Raw genomic sequence first — 13,808 nt, 5'->3', positions numbered from 1 at the left:
GTGCTCTGTCTCTATCTCTCTGTCAAAAATAAATGAACATTTTTAAAAAATTAAAAAAAAATTTTTATGTTTATTTTTGAGAGAGAGGGAGAGCATGAGAGGGAGAGCATTTTTATGTTTATTTTTGAGAGAGAGAGAGGGAGAAAGAGAGAGAGTGAAAGAGAGAATCTGAAGTGGGCTCTGTGCTGACAGCACAGAGCCCAGGGGCTCGAACTCACAAACCATGAGATCATGACCTGAGCCAAAGCCACATGTCCAGCCCACTGAGACACCCAGGCGCCCCCCCCCCCGCCTTTTTTTTTTAAAGAGTTTATTTTTAAGCAATCTCTACACCCAATATGGGGCTCAAACTCACGACCCCGAGATTGAGTCACATGCTCTACTGACTGAGCCAGCCAAGTGCCCCTCTCTTATTGTCCCTTTCCTAATTGGTTCTCTACAGAGTTGATAAGACTCAGCCTCCCTACTCTGATTATAGTAAAAGAGAAATGGCAATACAGAGAAAACCTATGTTATTAAGTTCTGTGGCACTGGCCATAGCAAGCAATCAAAGGAAGAATGACAGGTGCCTGGCTGGCTCAGTCATTAGAGCATATAAATCTTGATCTTGGGGTCATGAGTTTGAGCCCCACGTTGGGGGTAGAGTTTATTTTTTAAAAAAATTATTCCATGGGAAAAATGAAGAAAAAGAAATAACAGCACTAGGGAAACAACTGAGGAGGATAGGACTATCTAGCTCCTGCTACTACATTCTTGCTTCCTTTGTACACATGCCGCTCTGTCTCCACAAAGGTTTTCTTATGAGTATTAAAAGGGCAGGTAGGCTGGGTGGCTCAGTAGGTTAAGCGTCCGACTTCAGCTCAGGTCATGATCTCACAGTTCATGAGTTTGGGCCCCACGCCGGGTTCTGTGGTGACAGCTCAGAGCCTGGAGCCTGCTTCAGATTCTGTGTCCCCCTCTCTCACTGCTCCTCCCCCACTCATGCTCTGTCTCTTGCTCTCTCAAAAATAAACATAAAAAAATGAAAAAAAAAGGGCAGGTTAGGGTGCACAGATCCTCTTGCTCCACCTACAGTAGCCTTGGTTTCTCTCTTAGAATGTGTAGACTATTATTTCTTGCTTCTTGCCTCAGGAGTGGCAGATTGGGTAGCAGAAAATGGTTTGTAAGCTAGTTGGAGATGAAATAGGCATTTCCCAGTAAGAGTTTGCCTTTGCCCTATTCCTTTTGTACATTCTCTTCATCTGTAGGTTGGAGGGCTGGTCCTGGGTGTTTTAAAATAAGATTTACTCTCCATGCCCAGTTATGACACAGGCCCTAATGGACTGTCCCAATGAATAGAGATACAGATACCAACGAATGATTTTTATTCTAATTTCTCTTTTACCACTTCCTAATTTGTTTCTCAGTCTAGAACATAAAGATTCAAACAGGCATATTTCTAGTATGCCCACATAGGGAGCTTTAAAAAAGCAGGTAAAAATGTATCTTTTCCTCACAGCAGCAACTTAATAACTTGCACATGTACATTTGGGGGGGGGGGAAACACCAGAAAGAAACACTGGGTACTTTATAGACATAATTTTTTATTAACATGGTATCCCTGAGAGGCAGATTAAGGTGTAAACGTTATTCTGATTTACAGAAAGGGAGATGGATACAAACAGGTTGACTTACACACAAGACGTCTGGAAGCAGAATTCATATCTGCTGATACACCAACCGATCCTTTTTACACACAACTACACATAAATATATTAAAGACAGTAATCTCTCATTTTCAGAAACATTCTAGCACACTTACTAAACCATCTCAGATCCTGAGGCACTGCTTTAGACTGGTGTTTCTTCTATCATAATACCTTGTTCCCCAATTTTCCCATTTCTCACCCACTCAGAACTCAGTTTTGTGATTTATTTTGGAAAGTTTATCCCACTCTAATTTACCTAGTAACCCTCCTTCCTTTAAACACTTGCTGTTTCATGAAGCCTTCCTGAATAAAGAGAAAAAAATACCTCCCAGATTTTTCTTATAGAAAACTATAATGCATTAGATCTTAACATTTATGCATAATGTTACTATATTTCTAGATTTCTCTAAAACTGTTGCAGCTCTACATGTGCATTTATTGTTTGTCCATGTCACTGTCATCTGTTTTAGACTGTAAGGACAAGGACAGAGTCTGTTTACCTTGTGCTCTACTATGAATATATGGGCAATTAATTCAATACTATTTGGTTATACATAGATCAGAATTATACTTGTGTTTGAGAGCTTCTAAAAATAGGTGTGTACAGTTGAGTGTGTGCGTGTGCATGTGTGCAAGTATTGGCAACTCCAATGACCAAAAATAATCTGTCCTCCCTGCCATTAGGCTAGAGTTGTTGGCACAAAGTGGTCTGTTTCCTAATCCATGGGAACATGGCAGTGGCTTCTGCTCAGTGCAGATTAGTATTAAGTGCCCATGGGGTACGTAACACTAAACTAGGTGGCTGGAGTGTGTGGAACACAGCCAATTCCCTACTGGCAGCTTTAACTGCTTTCTCTCTCTCAACATATCCAGCTGGCTTGCTCTTTGCACGTCTGGACAAGAGATAGATGAAATTCAGATGAGATGGAAGAAGAAAAAAAGATCAAACTAGATGCTCTAAATATTACTCTATTCGAGAACATCTAAGACTTGGAAGAAACTAAGAAATTCAGGGTTCATAACTCAGTATTTATACAAGGTTTACAATGTTTCCCCATATAGACACCTAGGCTTTTGACAAATTCTTTAATAGGTCAGAGTCAAGGTGGACATTAAACTCTCGTGTAAGGTAAATGAAGTGTGCATGACAAATGTCATTCTGAGCACAGGCTTATGTGAACACGAAGAGCCATTCTTATTTGCATTTCCTTTACTATATAAAGAGCTAGACCCACTCAATTAGAAAAGTCTCACAACTTCTCCCTGAAATGGTGCTGTGATAATTTTTTCCAGTTGAAATACAGCTGAATAACAGGATGAATAAATAAGGGTATATATCAAAACTATAGGATCTACTACCTAGTCCTGTCTATTAAGGGAACAACATAGGCACTGAGAGGTAAAGGTGTCATCTGTCATTTCAAATACAGGCAAGGAGAGGGACTGAAATCATCCTCTCATTCTTAAGATGACTGCCTTGGGATTCATAGATCCAGGAAAAACATAGGAACAAAGGGTGGGGTAAATCCTAGAGTGTTTCCTAAGCTAGTTGGGCAGAGAATAGGAGATGGATCTCACTATTGGCAGACTTTTTCCAACCATTTTGATATATTTCTTTTCTTTAAATTCTCAGGCGCTTACTTAGGTGCCGACTGTGACAGAAGTTTTTCTCGTGTATGGATTTCTCGGTGCTTATTAAGAGCAGAGCTTTTACTAAAGCACTTGCCACAATCACGACACCCATAGGGCTTCTCTCCTGTGTGGGTTCTATGATGTGCACGTAAGTCAGAACTCTTACTGAAACTCTTTCCACAGTCAGGACACACATGGGGTCTCTCTCCTGTATGTATCCTCCGATGTGCACTGAAATGAGAACTGTTGTTGAAGCTTTTTCCACACTCTTCACATTGATAGGGCTTTTCTCCTGTGTGGGTTCGCTGGTGAATTATAAGGCTTGAGCTCTGATTGAAGCGTTTCCCACACTCACCACATTGATACGGTTTCTCTCCTGTGTGGATTCTCCTATGGGTGATGAAATTTGAACTGTCACGGAAACTTTTCCCACAGTCAAGACATTTATAAGGTTTCTCTCCAGTGTGGATTCTCCGGTGTCTAATGAGGCGTGCACTCCTACTGAAGCTTTTCCCACAGTCGGCACATTTATATGGATTTTCCACTTGATGGGATATCTGATGCATGAGCTGGGAGTTCGGACCAAAGCTTTTGCCGTATCTGAGATATTTATAGGGTCTCTCTCCCAAATAAGGTTTCTGATGATTTAGAACTTTACCTAAACTCCTTTCTGGGAGTGTTGATTTTCCTCTTCTCTCCCCTGGGGTCTTTTCCCACTGTCGTTCTGATCTACATTCAGTGTCACTGCCTTTACCCTGATTAAGATGCCAGGGAATTTTCCTTTCTGACCTTGCAAGTAATGTCCTATGTAGTTGTACTTCCTCAGAAATATCTCGTTTTACATTCTCTTCATTATCAAATCCAGCCTCAAAACCTGATATGAAAATAGAATTTTAGAAGTTATCCATTTCTTCAATATTATGTGCCAGGGTTTAGGCAAGTATCACATTAGATTATTAAAGGTAAAAATTAGGAAGGACTAGATCCCAAATGACTACTATCAATTAAAATTCCAATTTTTTACTCCTCTAGTTAGTAACCTATCACATGCTTCTCATCTATTACAGGGACTGATTAATATATTCTTTTAACTCTCCCTGGATACCCACGATCTTCAGAAAATCCTCTCAGTATAACAAGTAAAACTTACCAGCTTTAAGATATGTCCATAAATGCCCAGGAAAACCCTGAGAAACACCTATATCCAAAAGAGCTACATGAGTCCCCTTCCCCTCAAATTCCTTTATGTTGAGAATAAAAAGAGTAGAAAAATATTTGGTGTCTTTCAAAGAACAGAAGGCTTTCTGAGAGAGAAATTTTGCTAGAAAGTATCTCCCTAAAACATTCTCTTTTCCCATGGAAAAATAATCATGTAATGTTCCAAAAGCACTACTCTAATGTCCAAGCTAAGCTTTTAATACATTTTAAAAATTTTTTTTAATGTTTATTTTTGAGAGAGAGAGAGCACAAGTGAGATAGGGGCAGAGACAGAGGGAAACACAGAATCCAAAGCAGGCTCCAGGCTCTGTGCTGACAGCTCAGAGGGGCTCAAACTCAATGAGCTGTGAGATCATGACCTGAGCCAAAGTTGGATGCTTAACTGACTGAGCCACCCAGACACCCCTTTAATATTCTTCTAAGAACCAAACACCAGGCTTCCCAGGCCCAGGTTATGTGAATTTGTAGATACTTGCAGATTTTCAGTTTGTGAATGGACTTTGAATTTTCAGATGTTTCAGATAAATTCTGGATCCCAGATTCTCTGAGCTAAATCTGAGAGCAAAGAAATACTGAGTGTCAGCCTGCTTATGTACCCCTGAAAGACAGTATTTCTACCCAGGAGCCCAGTCTTATGAGATGCCCCATGAGATAGAGATTTGTTAGATTCAGTTTAATCTCAAAACCTTAAATATGTGAGTATGTACTGTGAGCCTCCAAGGAGAGTAATCGAGCATTTCCTAAACGTAGAAGGCATTTTTTAGTGGAACATACTAATATCCCCATGGACATAATGCTCCACAGAACACCCTTGAGGAGTGCAGATCTAAAGAACTTTTGGAAAAGAAAATTATTACTTATTAAATACTTACTATGTGCCTAAGCACTGTGCTAGGTGCTTCACCATAGTACCTCGTTTATGTCAATCTTAATAAGGTAGGTCTTAATATATAAGCAAACTTACAGGGTTAAATAACTCGCTCTGAGTCACTCGGCTGACTAATGGACATGAGAATTCAGATTCACGTACATGTATGACTCCAAAATCAGAATTATTCTTCCCACAAGGAGGGAAGCCATAGTGAAATATTTCTTTTTCTGACACAGCAGTTAAGATTCAAAGGGTCAATTCCCTCAGGAATCATAGACTTTTGCCCAGCTGTATCTGAAGAAAGAGGTTATCAGGTTTTCATATGTGTGAATAAAGCAGATATATAACTGGTAATACATAGTGGAACTAGAGGAAAAAGCATTAATAAGAATGAACTTTAAAATCAACTTCATCGCACTATGAGTATACAGCATGCTATTTGGGAGATGTTAGCTTTCATATGCCCTGCTAGGTAAACTGTCTAACAGCTCAGATGTAGACAGCAAATTTATAAAGTCTGCAGCCATCAGATTGATACTGTAGTATGAGAAGGCAAGTCAGGTGAATCATTTATATACCCTCTGAGCTGTTTTAATATGAAGGAAACATGGAGAAGAGATAAAGTGGTCACAAGAAGAATTCATGAGAGCTGGGTATAGAGGCCAGTCTTCTGCTTTTCAGTTTGTGGATTTTTCTCCTAAATCCCACTGCCTCCCCTTTGCTACTTAAATCTTAAGAAGTAAAAGGATTGGGGCACCTGGGTGGCTCAGTCGGTTGGGTGTCCAACTTGAGCTCAGGTCATGATCTCACGGTTTGTGAGTTTGAGCCCCACGTCAGGCTCTGCTGACAGCTCAGAGCCTGGAGCCTGCTTCAAATTCTGTGTCTCCCTCTCTGGCCCTACCCCGCTCATGCTCTGTCTCTGTCTCTCTCTCTCTCAAAAATAAATGAACACTAAAAAAAAAAAAAATTAAAAGAAAAAAAAAGTAAAAGGATCTTACCACTGGGACTCTGGAATAAGACTGGAGCACGGGTCATGACAACCTCTAAGGGTACCTCAGTATCCTCTTCATCATCCTCAGAATCTTCTTCTATGGTCTCTTCTGCCACCTCAGCTTGCTTCTCAGCTTCAGTCTCACTGACCTCCTGGATGGGGCAAGAGGCTGTCTCCTCTTCCTGGCCATCACTGGATGGGGCAACAACCCTGGCACTCACCAAAGCATCCATTTCTTCAAAGAATGGACAGGTCTCTGGTGCTTGGCCATTCTTGACTTTCCGATAGCTGGTTTGTAGGCTTTTAAACTTGGTCCGACACTGCTCTGGTGTCCTAAGGAATCCATATTCCCATAACCGCTCAGCCACTGCTCCATACAACTGGCTGTTGCGGTGACAGTTCTGGAGGGCTTCGTAGAACTGAGTCTCACTAAGAATTGCAAGGTAAGTCTTCGTCTCTTCATAACCCCAGTGTACACCTGCCACCAGAAAAGAAATTTCAGCACCACTTAATGCAGGGCTTTATAGCCTTAATTCCTCAGCCCTATCAAGTGCACGATGAAAAATCACCTAAGCTTGGACTTCTAGGTGAAAAAATAAAAACACTTCATGTTTCCCAAATCTATACAAACTCATTATAGAATGTTTTGCTTCTCTATATTGTATAGCAATTTCATAGGGACCTTTATTCCTACATTCTGTTTAGCCATTAAAAAAGGAGGATGCCTGGGTGGCTCAGTCAGTTAAGCACCCGACTACAGTTCACGTCATGATCTTATGGTTTGTGAGCTTGAGCCCTGCTTCCCACTCTGCACTGTCAGCATGGGATTCTTTCTCTCTCTCACTCTCTCTCTCACTTGCGCCCTCTCTGTTAAACAAACAAACCTTTCCACCAGATCACTGAAACAGTCATTACATACACTGAGTCAAGAGTACAGGATGCCTTTCCCCATTCTTCTAGTATGGGGATTCTCTGGAATTTTTATTCTAACTAGAAAATAACTGGTCAAAGGAATAAGACCCAGTCAATCACTGTCATGAGTCATCCCTAACTTCTTAGATCATTCTTTTTCCAACAGCTCTACTTCCTTATGAATTAAGTTTTCCAAAGAATGACTCAAGACCCCAAAGAACAGTCTCTTTCACACTTTCACACTTGCCTAATCCCTATTAGGAACCTTCTTCATTTGCCACGGTCTCAAAAATGCAACCCCAGTAACAGCAAAGACCTGAAGGGTACAAGAGAAGACCTGATGGTAATGCACGTTATTATCCTTAGGACTGAAGGACTGGTTGGAAGCCAGAAAGAAGGAAGCAGCGCAGACAGCATCTCCTGTCCTGAACATTTACTAGTGCTGCAGCCCCCCCCCCCCCCGCCCGCCCGCCTTGGGCTAATATTACTTCAGTATGATTAGAGACTCTGCTCCCTGAAGGTCCCCATGGTAGAGGGAAAGGAGATTCACAGAGTCTTCCTCCCACTGGCCAGCCAACTGGAGAGGACATTGCTTCCATTATCCTCCGCTTACTGCAGGTAAAGGAGTGGGGGAAAGAATTGAAAAACAGAAAAAGCAGTGGAAAAAGATGAAAAGAACAAAGATAATGAAAATAGCAGCTAGCACATGTGCCACATCTGTGGTTTACCTGCACTTACTCCAGTGACAAAAAGAAAGATTTTGAGAAAGGAAAAAGTGGAAGATAGGAAGACAAGAAGAGTAGAACACAAAGTAACAACACATATAGTAAAAAAATGAAAGGAAAAAAATCACTTCACAGTGAAACTGCAATTTTACAGATGTAGTCCTGCTGCCATGCCCCATTTTACATGTGAGGAAACAAACTTTGAAATGGTCAGATAACTAAGGTCGCCTAGGTGATGAGTGGTCAAGATTAGAAACAAGGCCTCCTGACTCATATTTCGGTGCTCTTTCCATAACAACATAGTTATACAACTTATATCAACAGTAATAAAGAACACTTAAAAACAGTTCCATAGGCAAATAATATTTCAACAAAGTGTTAAAACAAGATTTCTTACTATGTGTGTTGCAAATCTCATAGAGGAGTCTTAGAAAACGTTTCTAACTTCGGGCAGTCCTTCTCTAGGCTAGGCTATGTAGAAAGGAACACATAATAAATTGACACTGAGAAGTGGGGAAATAAAAGATAAAACACCAGTTTGTATAAGGTGCTCAGTAAATATTCTCCTTAAAGCTAATATAGTTCTGGGTTTTTCTCAGCAGTAAATGATTTTATAATCAGGAAAAAAAATACATTTTAATAAGGAAATGGAAGAAATGATACTTTTTTTTTTTTTAAGTAGGCTCCATGCCCAACGTGGGGCTTGAACTCATGACCCCAAGATGAAGAGTCCACATGCGCCACTGACTGAGCCAGCCAGGGGCCCCAGGAATGATATTCTTTTTAAGAGCTCTCTAGAATTTTCTAAGCGTACTTCTTTAAAATATCTAAAATTATTCCCTACTTACTATTATCTAATTTTCCCACAAAAGAGAATGAAATACAAATAGAACTGAAAAGGTACCTCTTTGTTCTAAGTGACAAAGCCGACAGGTGACATTAAACTTGCTGACTGCACATTCAGTCCCATAACTCCTCAGATGTAACCACAGAACCCCCAAAAGGAAAACTTCTTACCACTTGGGCTTCGAAAAAGAACAGGTGCAGTCAAGTTGTCGGGGTCTTGGGGGGTGGCTTCCTGGACCATTTCATCACTGTCAGACTCTTCAGCCATGACCTCTTCTGCTCCCTCATGCTGCCAACCCCCCTGCCCTGGCTCCTCAGTCTCAGCATCACTGCCCACCAGGCCAGAGTAACAGGCTCTCTCTTCCAAGCCATTACTGGGCAAGGCAATAACCTGGGCACTCATCAGGGCTTCCATCTCTTCAAAGAAGGGGCAGGTCTCAGGTGGGTGACCACTCTTGACTTTCCTATAACTCTTCTGGAGACCTTTGAACTTGGTCCGACATTGTTCGAGGGTCCGAAGGAAGCCAAACTCCCGGAGCCGCTCAGCCACAGCTCCATACACTTGGCTGTTTCGGTGACAGTTTCGGAGAGCCTCATAAAACTCAGTCTGACTGAGAATTGCAAGGAGAGTTCTGGTCTCTTCATAGCCCCAGTGCACACCTGCTACCTTCTCATCCTCAAAGCCCCAGTGATCCTGTTCCACCCAGGTCCTTCTCTCTCTCTTGGATGATAACAGATCAGCATGCGTTTGTCTATCTCCTGTGTGACTGCCTCTTGAGAGTTCCTTCTCCTTGGAGCCCAGAGCAGGGACCAATGGCTCTCCTTGCTCCAATCTGGAGACCACACCGGATTTAGGAAATGGAAATCCTGCTTGCAGGGAAGCAAACAAAGGATATCATAATTTGGATTGATCATAAAAACACCTCTGAGTTCAGATCTGCCTTTTTTTTTTTAATCCAAGAGGCTTTTATAAAGAAAGTGTCTAAGGAAGTGTTTTCAGAAAGTTCAGTGGGTTGGAGAAAGTACACAAAACCTCAAATAATGAGAATATTTTCCAGTGCAGGGTGACAAGAGAGGATAAGGTTCTGTTTGCGTGTTCAGAGCAAACAGTTATGCTCCATGTTGCTCCCTAGCCTTCCTCACCACTTGGCACTGCTGGGAACAGGCACCTCCTGTCTCCTGTAAGTTCTCTGCTTGGGGCTAGAAAACTAAACTCAAGAGTGATTTCAAGAGAGAGGGGAGCAGGCGTGAGGGGGGGGGGCGGGCGGGACTTCAACTCATCCATTTCCTTCACACTATCACCAAGTTCTAAAAGTTTTTCACTTTAGTATGTCCTCTGTTCTTCCGGCCACCATCCAAATCTAGACTCCTTATCCTCTCACACCCAGATAACTGCAACAGTCACTGTCCTGCCTGACTCCAGGTTCTTGCTTCCTCAGTTCAAACACTATACTGTTGAACCTTAACCTGAATGCCTACCACGCACTATCCATTCATATCAGACTCCCCTCCAGAATGCAGCATACATTTATTCATCACTTTGTGCCTTTCCTTTAAGTCCCTCCTATCCAAATGGAACCCATTCTATGAGAAGCTATATTTGCCAAAGCCCCCCATGAGCCTTCCCTACTGCCCTCCCTCATCGCCCACTCTGCCAAACCCCTACTATACTCACACAACTTGAGTAACAAGTCATTGTTTGGCATGGTTTCAATACAGTTAAGTTGAACACATATTTGCTTTCAATCACACCATAAGCTCCTTGAGAATAGGCACCTTTGCTTATTGCAGAGTACCTTGCAAGGCATTAGAATACATGTAGGTGTTCAATAACTGATTAATTCTGCAAGTCTCTATGTAGAATTGCATCTGAATTACTAAACAGGCCCTTACAAACTGCTGAGAAGGCTAGCATCTTAGACGATAAGATCAGAATTCAAAACAACCTCAAGTTAAATGATTAAAAAAACAAAAAACAAAAAAATGGAGTTCAACCAAGTACAAAGAAGAAAAACGAGTTCTACAAAATCAGGTACAACAATAAGCACTAGCCACAAAGACAATGGGAAAGCTGTAAGAGTCCTGGGAGTTACCAAGTAAACAATGATCACCAATAATTAGTTGAGCTATACTGAAAGAGAACATAGTGAAATTCAAAAGTAAAATTCCTATTCTGCCTGTTCCTACCAGGCCCCTCCCTGGAATAATATAATTTAGTTCTCCACAATTAACATAATATTTGGAAGACTTAAAGGTTCCAAGGGAGAATAACAAAAACTTAGTAAGTTTAAAGAACGGCACTTCTGGGGAAGAGCTTAAGGAAATAAAATACAGTTTAATTTGGAGAAGAAAAATGACTGAAAGGAGGCTGTGCCTTCAAGTATAGAAAAGAATTTTTATCTAGAAAATACTGACCTAGTATCATCATTGCCAAGAGGAAATAAAATAGTTCCAATTCTGAAAAAAATTGGGGAGCCATCCTCTGGCAGACTCGTCAAGAAGAAATATGAGAATACTATAACAGAGGGCTAAACTACATACCTTCAGGAGGTCTCCAACAACTGCATACTCTACAATTTCAACTCAATTCCTAAAATCCCTTTCCCACTCACTATTCCCAACCCTACTTCCCAATTTAGAATGGCATCCTATCCTCCCATATGAATCTACTCCTCACCGCTCCTTTGAAAAGGTCTGAGCTTCTCCTTTGGATTCATCTGCTCCTGTGGTCTCAGGTCTGGGCTTCTTGCCCTCTCTTTCTTGGTTACACCCCTGGGCTGGGGTTCCACTGACTCCTGCCGAACACTTAATAACTCTCGTGATGATTTCAGGGGTGTCATCTTCTCCAAGCGCACTTCCTGCCCCTTCACAGAGACTGTGACCTAGAAACAACCCCCATTAATTGTCACTGCAAGGTTATAATGAGGGGCACTCCCAGAGGAGATTATTTAATACCCCAAAAGAGCTCATCCTCTTGGGACATGGCTAGGGTTGGGGGGAAGGGGAGAGGGTTTAACAGTGAACAAGGGTCTTTCTTACTCCATGAGCTTAGAGCAGCTGGAACTCCAGAAGGAAAAGATCAAATTAGTAAACCCAACTACAAGCTAAAAAATACTTCCCCTTTCTTCCCTCGTAAGTAAAAACACCGTTAAACCATGAATAACTCATTGTGACAGGGTAGCAAAGGTACACCCAGGTAGCATCTCCAGACAAGCTCTATCTGAAAAAGTTACCTGTTCCAGGACCAGAAGAATGAGCATCACCAAAGGAGATTGTGCCCCTCTTTAAACCTGCCTTATATCTTAATTGGGCCCTTTATCCTTGCCCCTTCCCAGTCACACACTTTAGAATTCCCCCTCCCTTCTCACCGAACTTCCAGGTCTTCCAGGCTCTCTTTCTAAATCTTCCACCAGAGCCACTGCCTCCTCTCCACTTTCTGGACATTGCTCCTGTACCCAATCCTGGATCTCCCCAGGTAAGATGGTCAGGAACTGCTCTAGCACCAACAATTCTACAATCTGCTCCTTGGTGCGCACCTCCGGCCTTAGCCAACGACAGCAAAGTTCCCAGAGTTGGCTGAAAGCCTCCCGGGGCCCAGCTACCTCCTGGTAGTGAAATCTCCTGAAGCGCTGTCGGAAGGTCTCAGAGTTAGGGCCATTCCCTCTCAAAGTGGGTTTGGCCATCATTCACAGCAGAAAGCAGCTCCTCTCCACTTAAGGGTTCGAGGGCTTACACCTATTTTCCCATGTCCTTGGAGAATCACCTGCAGATGAGTCTCTCACTGTAAGAAGAGTTTCTTCCTAGGGTAGAGAGAGATGGCACTATCAGAAGAAATACACTCATAGGTCTAAAGTCTCGCCAAGAGCTGGCCTGCTTTCCCATATACTCCACATGGCCATCTGAGGTAGCACCAACTTCAGGATAGCAAGCCAAAACTGAACATGAAGGAAAGAGACCTTTCAAAGGCTGCATTTCTGGGTGACTTCCACAGCAGCCCCGGGAAGCAGCAGAGAATAAAGTACTGTCTGCTCTTCTTCCACCTCCCCCCAAATCTGATCCCATTTAGCTCCCCTGACCAATGTTGCAAACTGAGTTTGAACCATATGGGAAACCTGGAGCTTGAGAGGATCTAAAGGCAAGTCACCATCCTGCTGAAGGCAACAAAAAGCCTCTGTCCAGCGGGTCGCAGCTGATCTCTCCCAGTACCTCTGCAAGTCCTTCCAGAGGCCCTTTACATCCTCCCCGCCCCCTCAGACTTCACAACTACCAGTTCCCACCCGGGACAAAAATCAAGTACTGAATACTGGTCTTTGTTTTCCCTCACAGCAGAAGTAAACGATCAGCAACTGTTCGGGAATTATTGACGGGAAACCTCGCGCATTGGGAGGACTGGTTTTGGTTCCTGAAGAAGGGCCGGTGGGCGTAGGGAGTCACACACAGTTGGTGGAGAGAGGGAGTCCGAGAGGGCAGTAGTAATGGGTCTTCTGATGACGAGTTCGGTTGCTGGCCAGGGGCTCGGAGGGCTGCGAGGTTCGCGGGAGTGGGGCTCAGCTCAAAGAGCGGCGGGTGCGGGATTCCGGCCTCTTTGTCTTCGCTCTCTCCGGCCAGGTCACTCTCGGAGCTGTCGTACAGTCCCTCCAGAGGCCTCCGACCAGGCCAAGGCGCCCTGAGAGCACCCTCCGACTACCCGTGGGGGCGTCTCCCTCTCGGGGCTGACCCTCAACCCACTTGCATTTCTGCCCCCGGGCCTGCCTCACCCTCTTAGGGTCGGGCCCCAACCCGGCTGTGCAGCCTCCCAGTCCAGCTCTCAAACCGGAAGTCCGAACGGGCGCCTCGGGCGCTGAGGGCGCATGCGCAAGGGCAGCTACGGAGACTCCTCCAGCAGAGCCCCTGCAGCAGCGAGCGAGTGAGCCCAGCCGAGCGCG

The 13,808-nt window shown here is 43.3% G+C and overlaps 1 protein-coding gene across 7 annotated transcripts; it reads right to left on the bottom strand.

Moving 5' to 3' along the window:
• Positions 1 to 1,563: 1,563 nt before the first annotated feature.
• ZSCAN29 (zinc finger and SCAN domain containing 29) lies at positions 1,564 to 13,768 on the bottom strand. Of its 7 annotated transcripts, none has more exons than XM_047075199.1 (6): positions 13,028 to 13,768; positions 12,252 to 12,683; positions 11,561 to 11,765; positions 9,055 to 9,750; positions 6,408 to 6,878; positions 1,564 to 4,194 (listed from the first exon to the last, which is right to left on the bottom strand). In XM_047075199.1, exons 2-6 carry the CDS (start codon positions 12,567 to 12,569, stop codon positions 3,326 to 3,328), a joined length of 2,559 nt encoding a protein of 852 aa, XP_046931155.1. In that variant the 5' UTR covers positions 12,570 to 12,683; positions 13,028 to 13,768; the 3' UTR covers positions 1,564 to 3,325. The 7 variants fall into 7 exon arrangements, with proteins under 7 accessions (XP_046931155.1, XP_046931156.1, XP_046931157.1 ...); XM_047075200.1 differs by having other exon boundaries at positions 13,181 to 13,768; XM_047075201.1 differs by having other exon boundaries at positions 13,188 to 13,768.
• Positions 13,769 to 13,808: the final 40 nt, after the last annotated feature.

The sequence above is a fragment of the Lynx rufus genome, unplaced genomic scaffold (assembly GCF_022079265.1).
Source record: "Lynx rufus isolate CCGP_SWC_20201006 ecotype Redwood Valley unplaced genomic scaffold, mLynRuf1.p SCAF_13, whole genome shotgun sequence".
Taxonomy (NCBI): Eukaryota; Metazoa; Chordata; class Mammalia; order Carnivora; family Felidae; genus Lynx; species Lynx rufus.
Note: the sequence above shows the minus strand (reverse complement) of the source record. Positions and strands in the feature narration are given on the sequence as shown.

Excerpts from the sequence above, each read along its gene's own strand:
- ZSCAN29 (XM_047075198.1), bottom strand. The coding sequence starts at position 12,569 with ATGATGGCCAAACCCACTTTGAGAGGGAATGGCCCTAACTCTGAGACC. Across the intron at positions 9,751-11,560 it reads CAGACCTTTTCAAAGGAGCG|GATTTCCATTTCCTAAATCC; the intron begins GTGAGGAGTAGA and ends CCCTGCAAGCAG. Across the intron at positions 4,195-6,407 it reads CTTATTCCAGAGTCCCAGTG|GTTTTGAGGCTGGATTTGAT; the intron begins GTAAGATCCTTT and ends TTTTCATATCAG.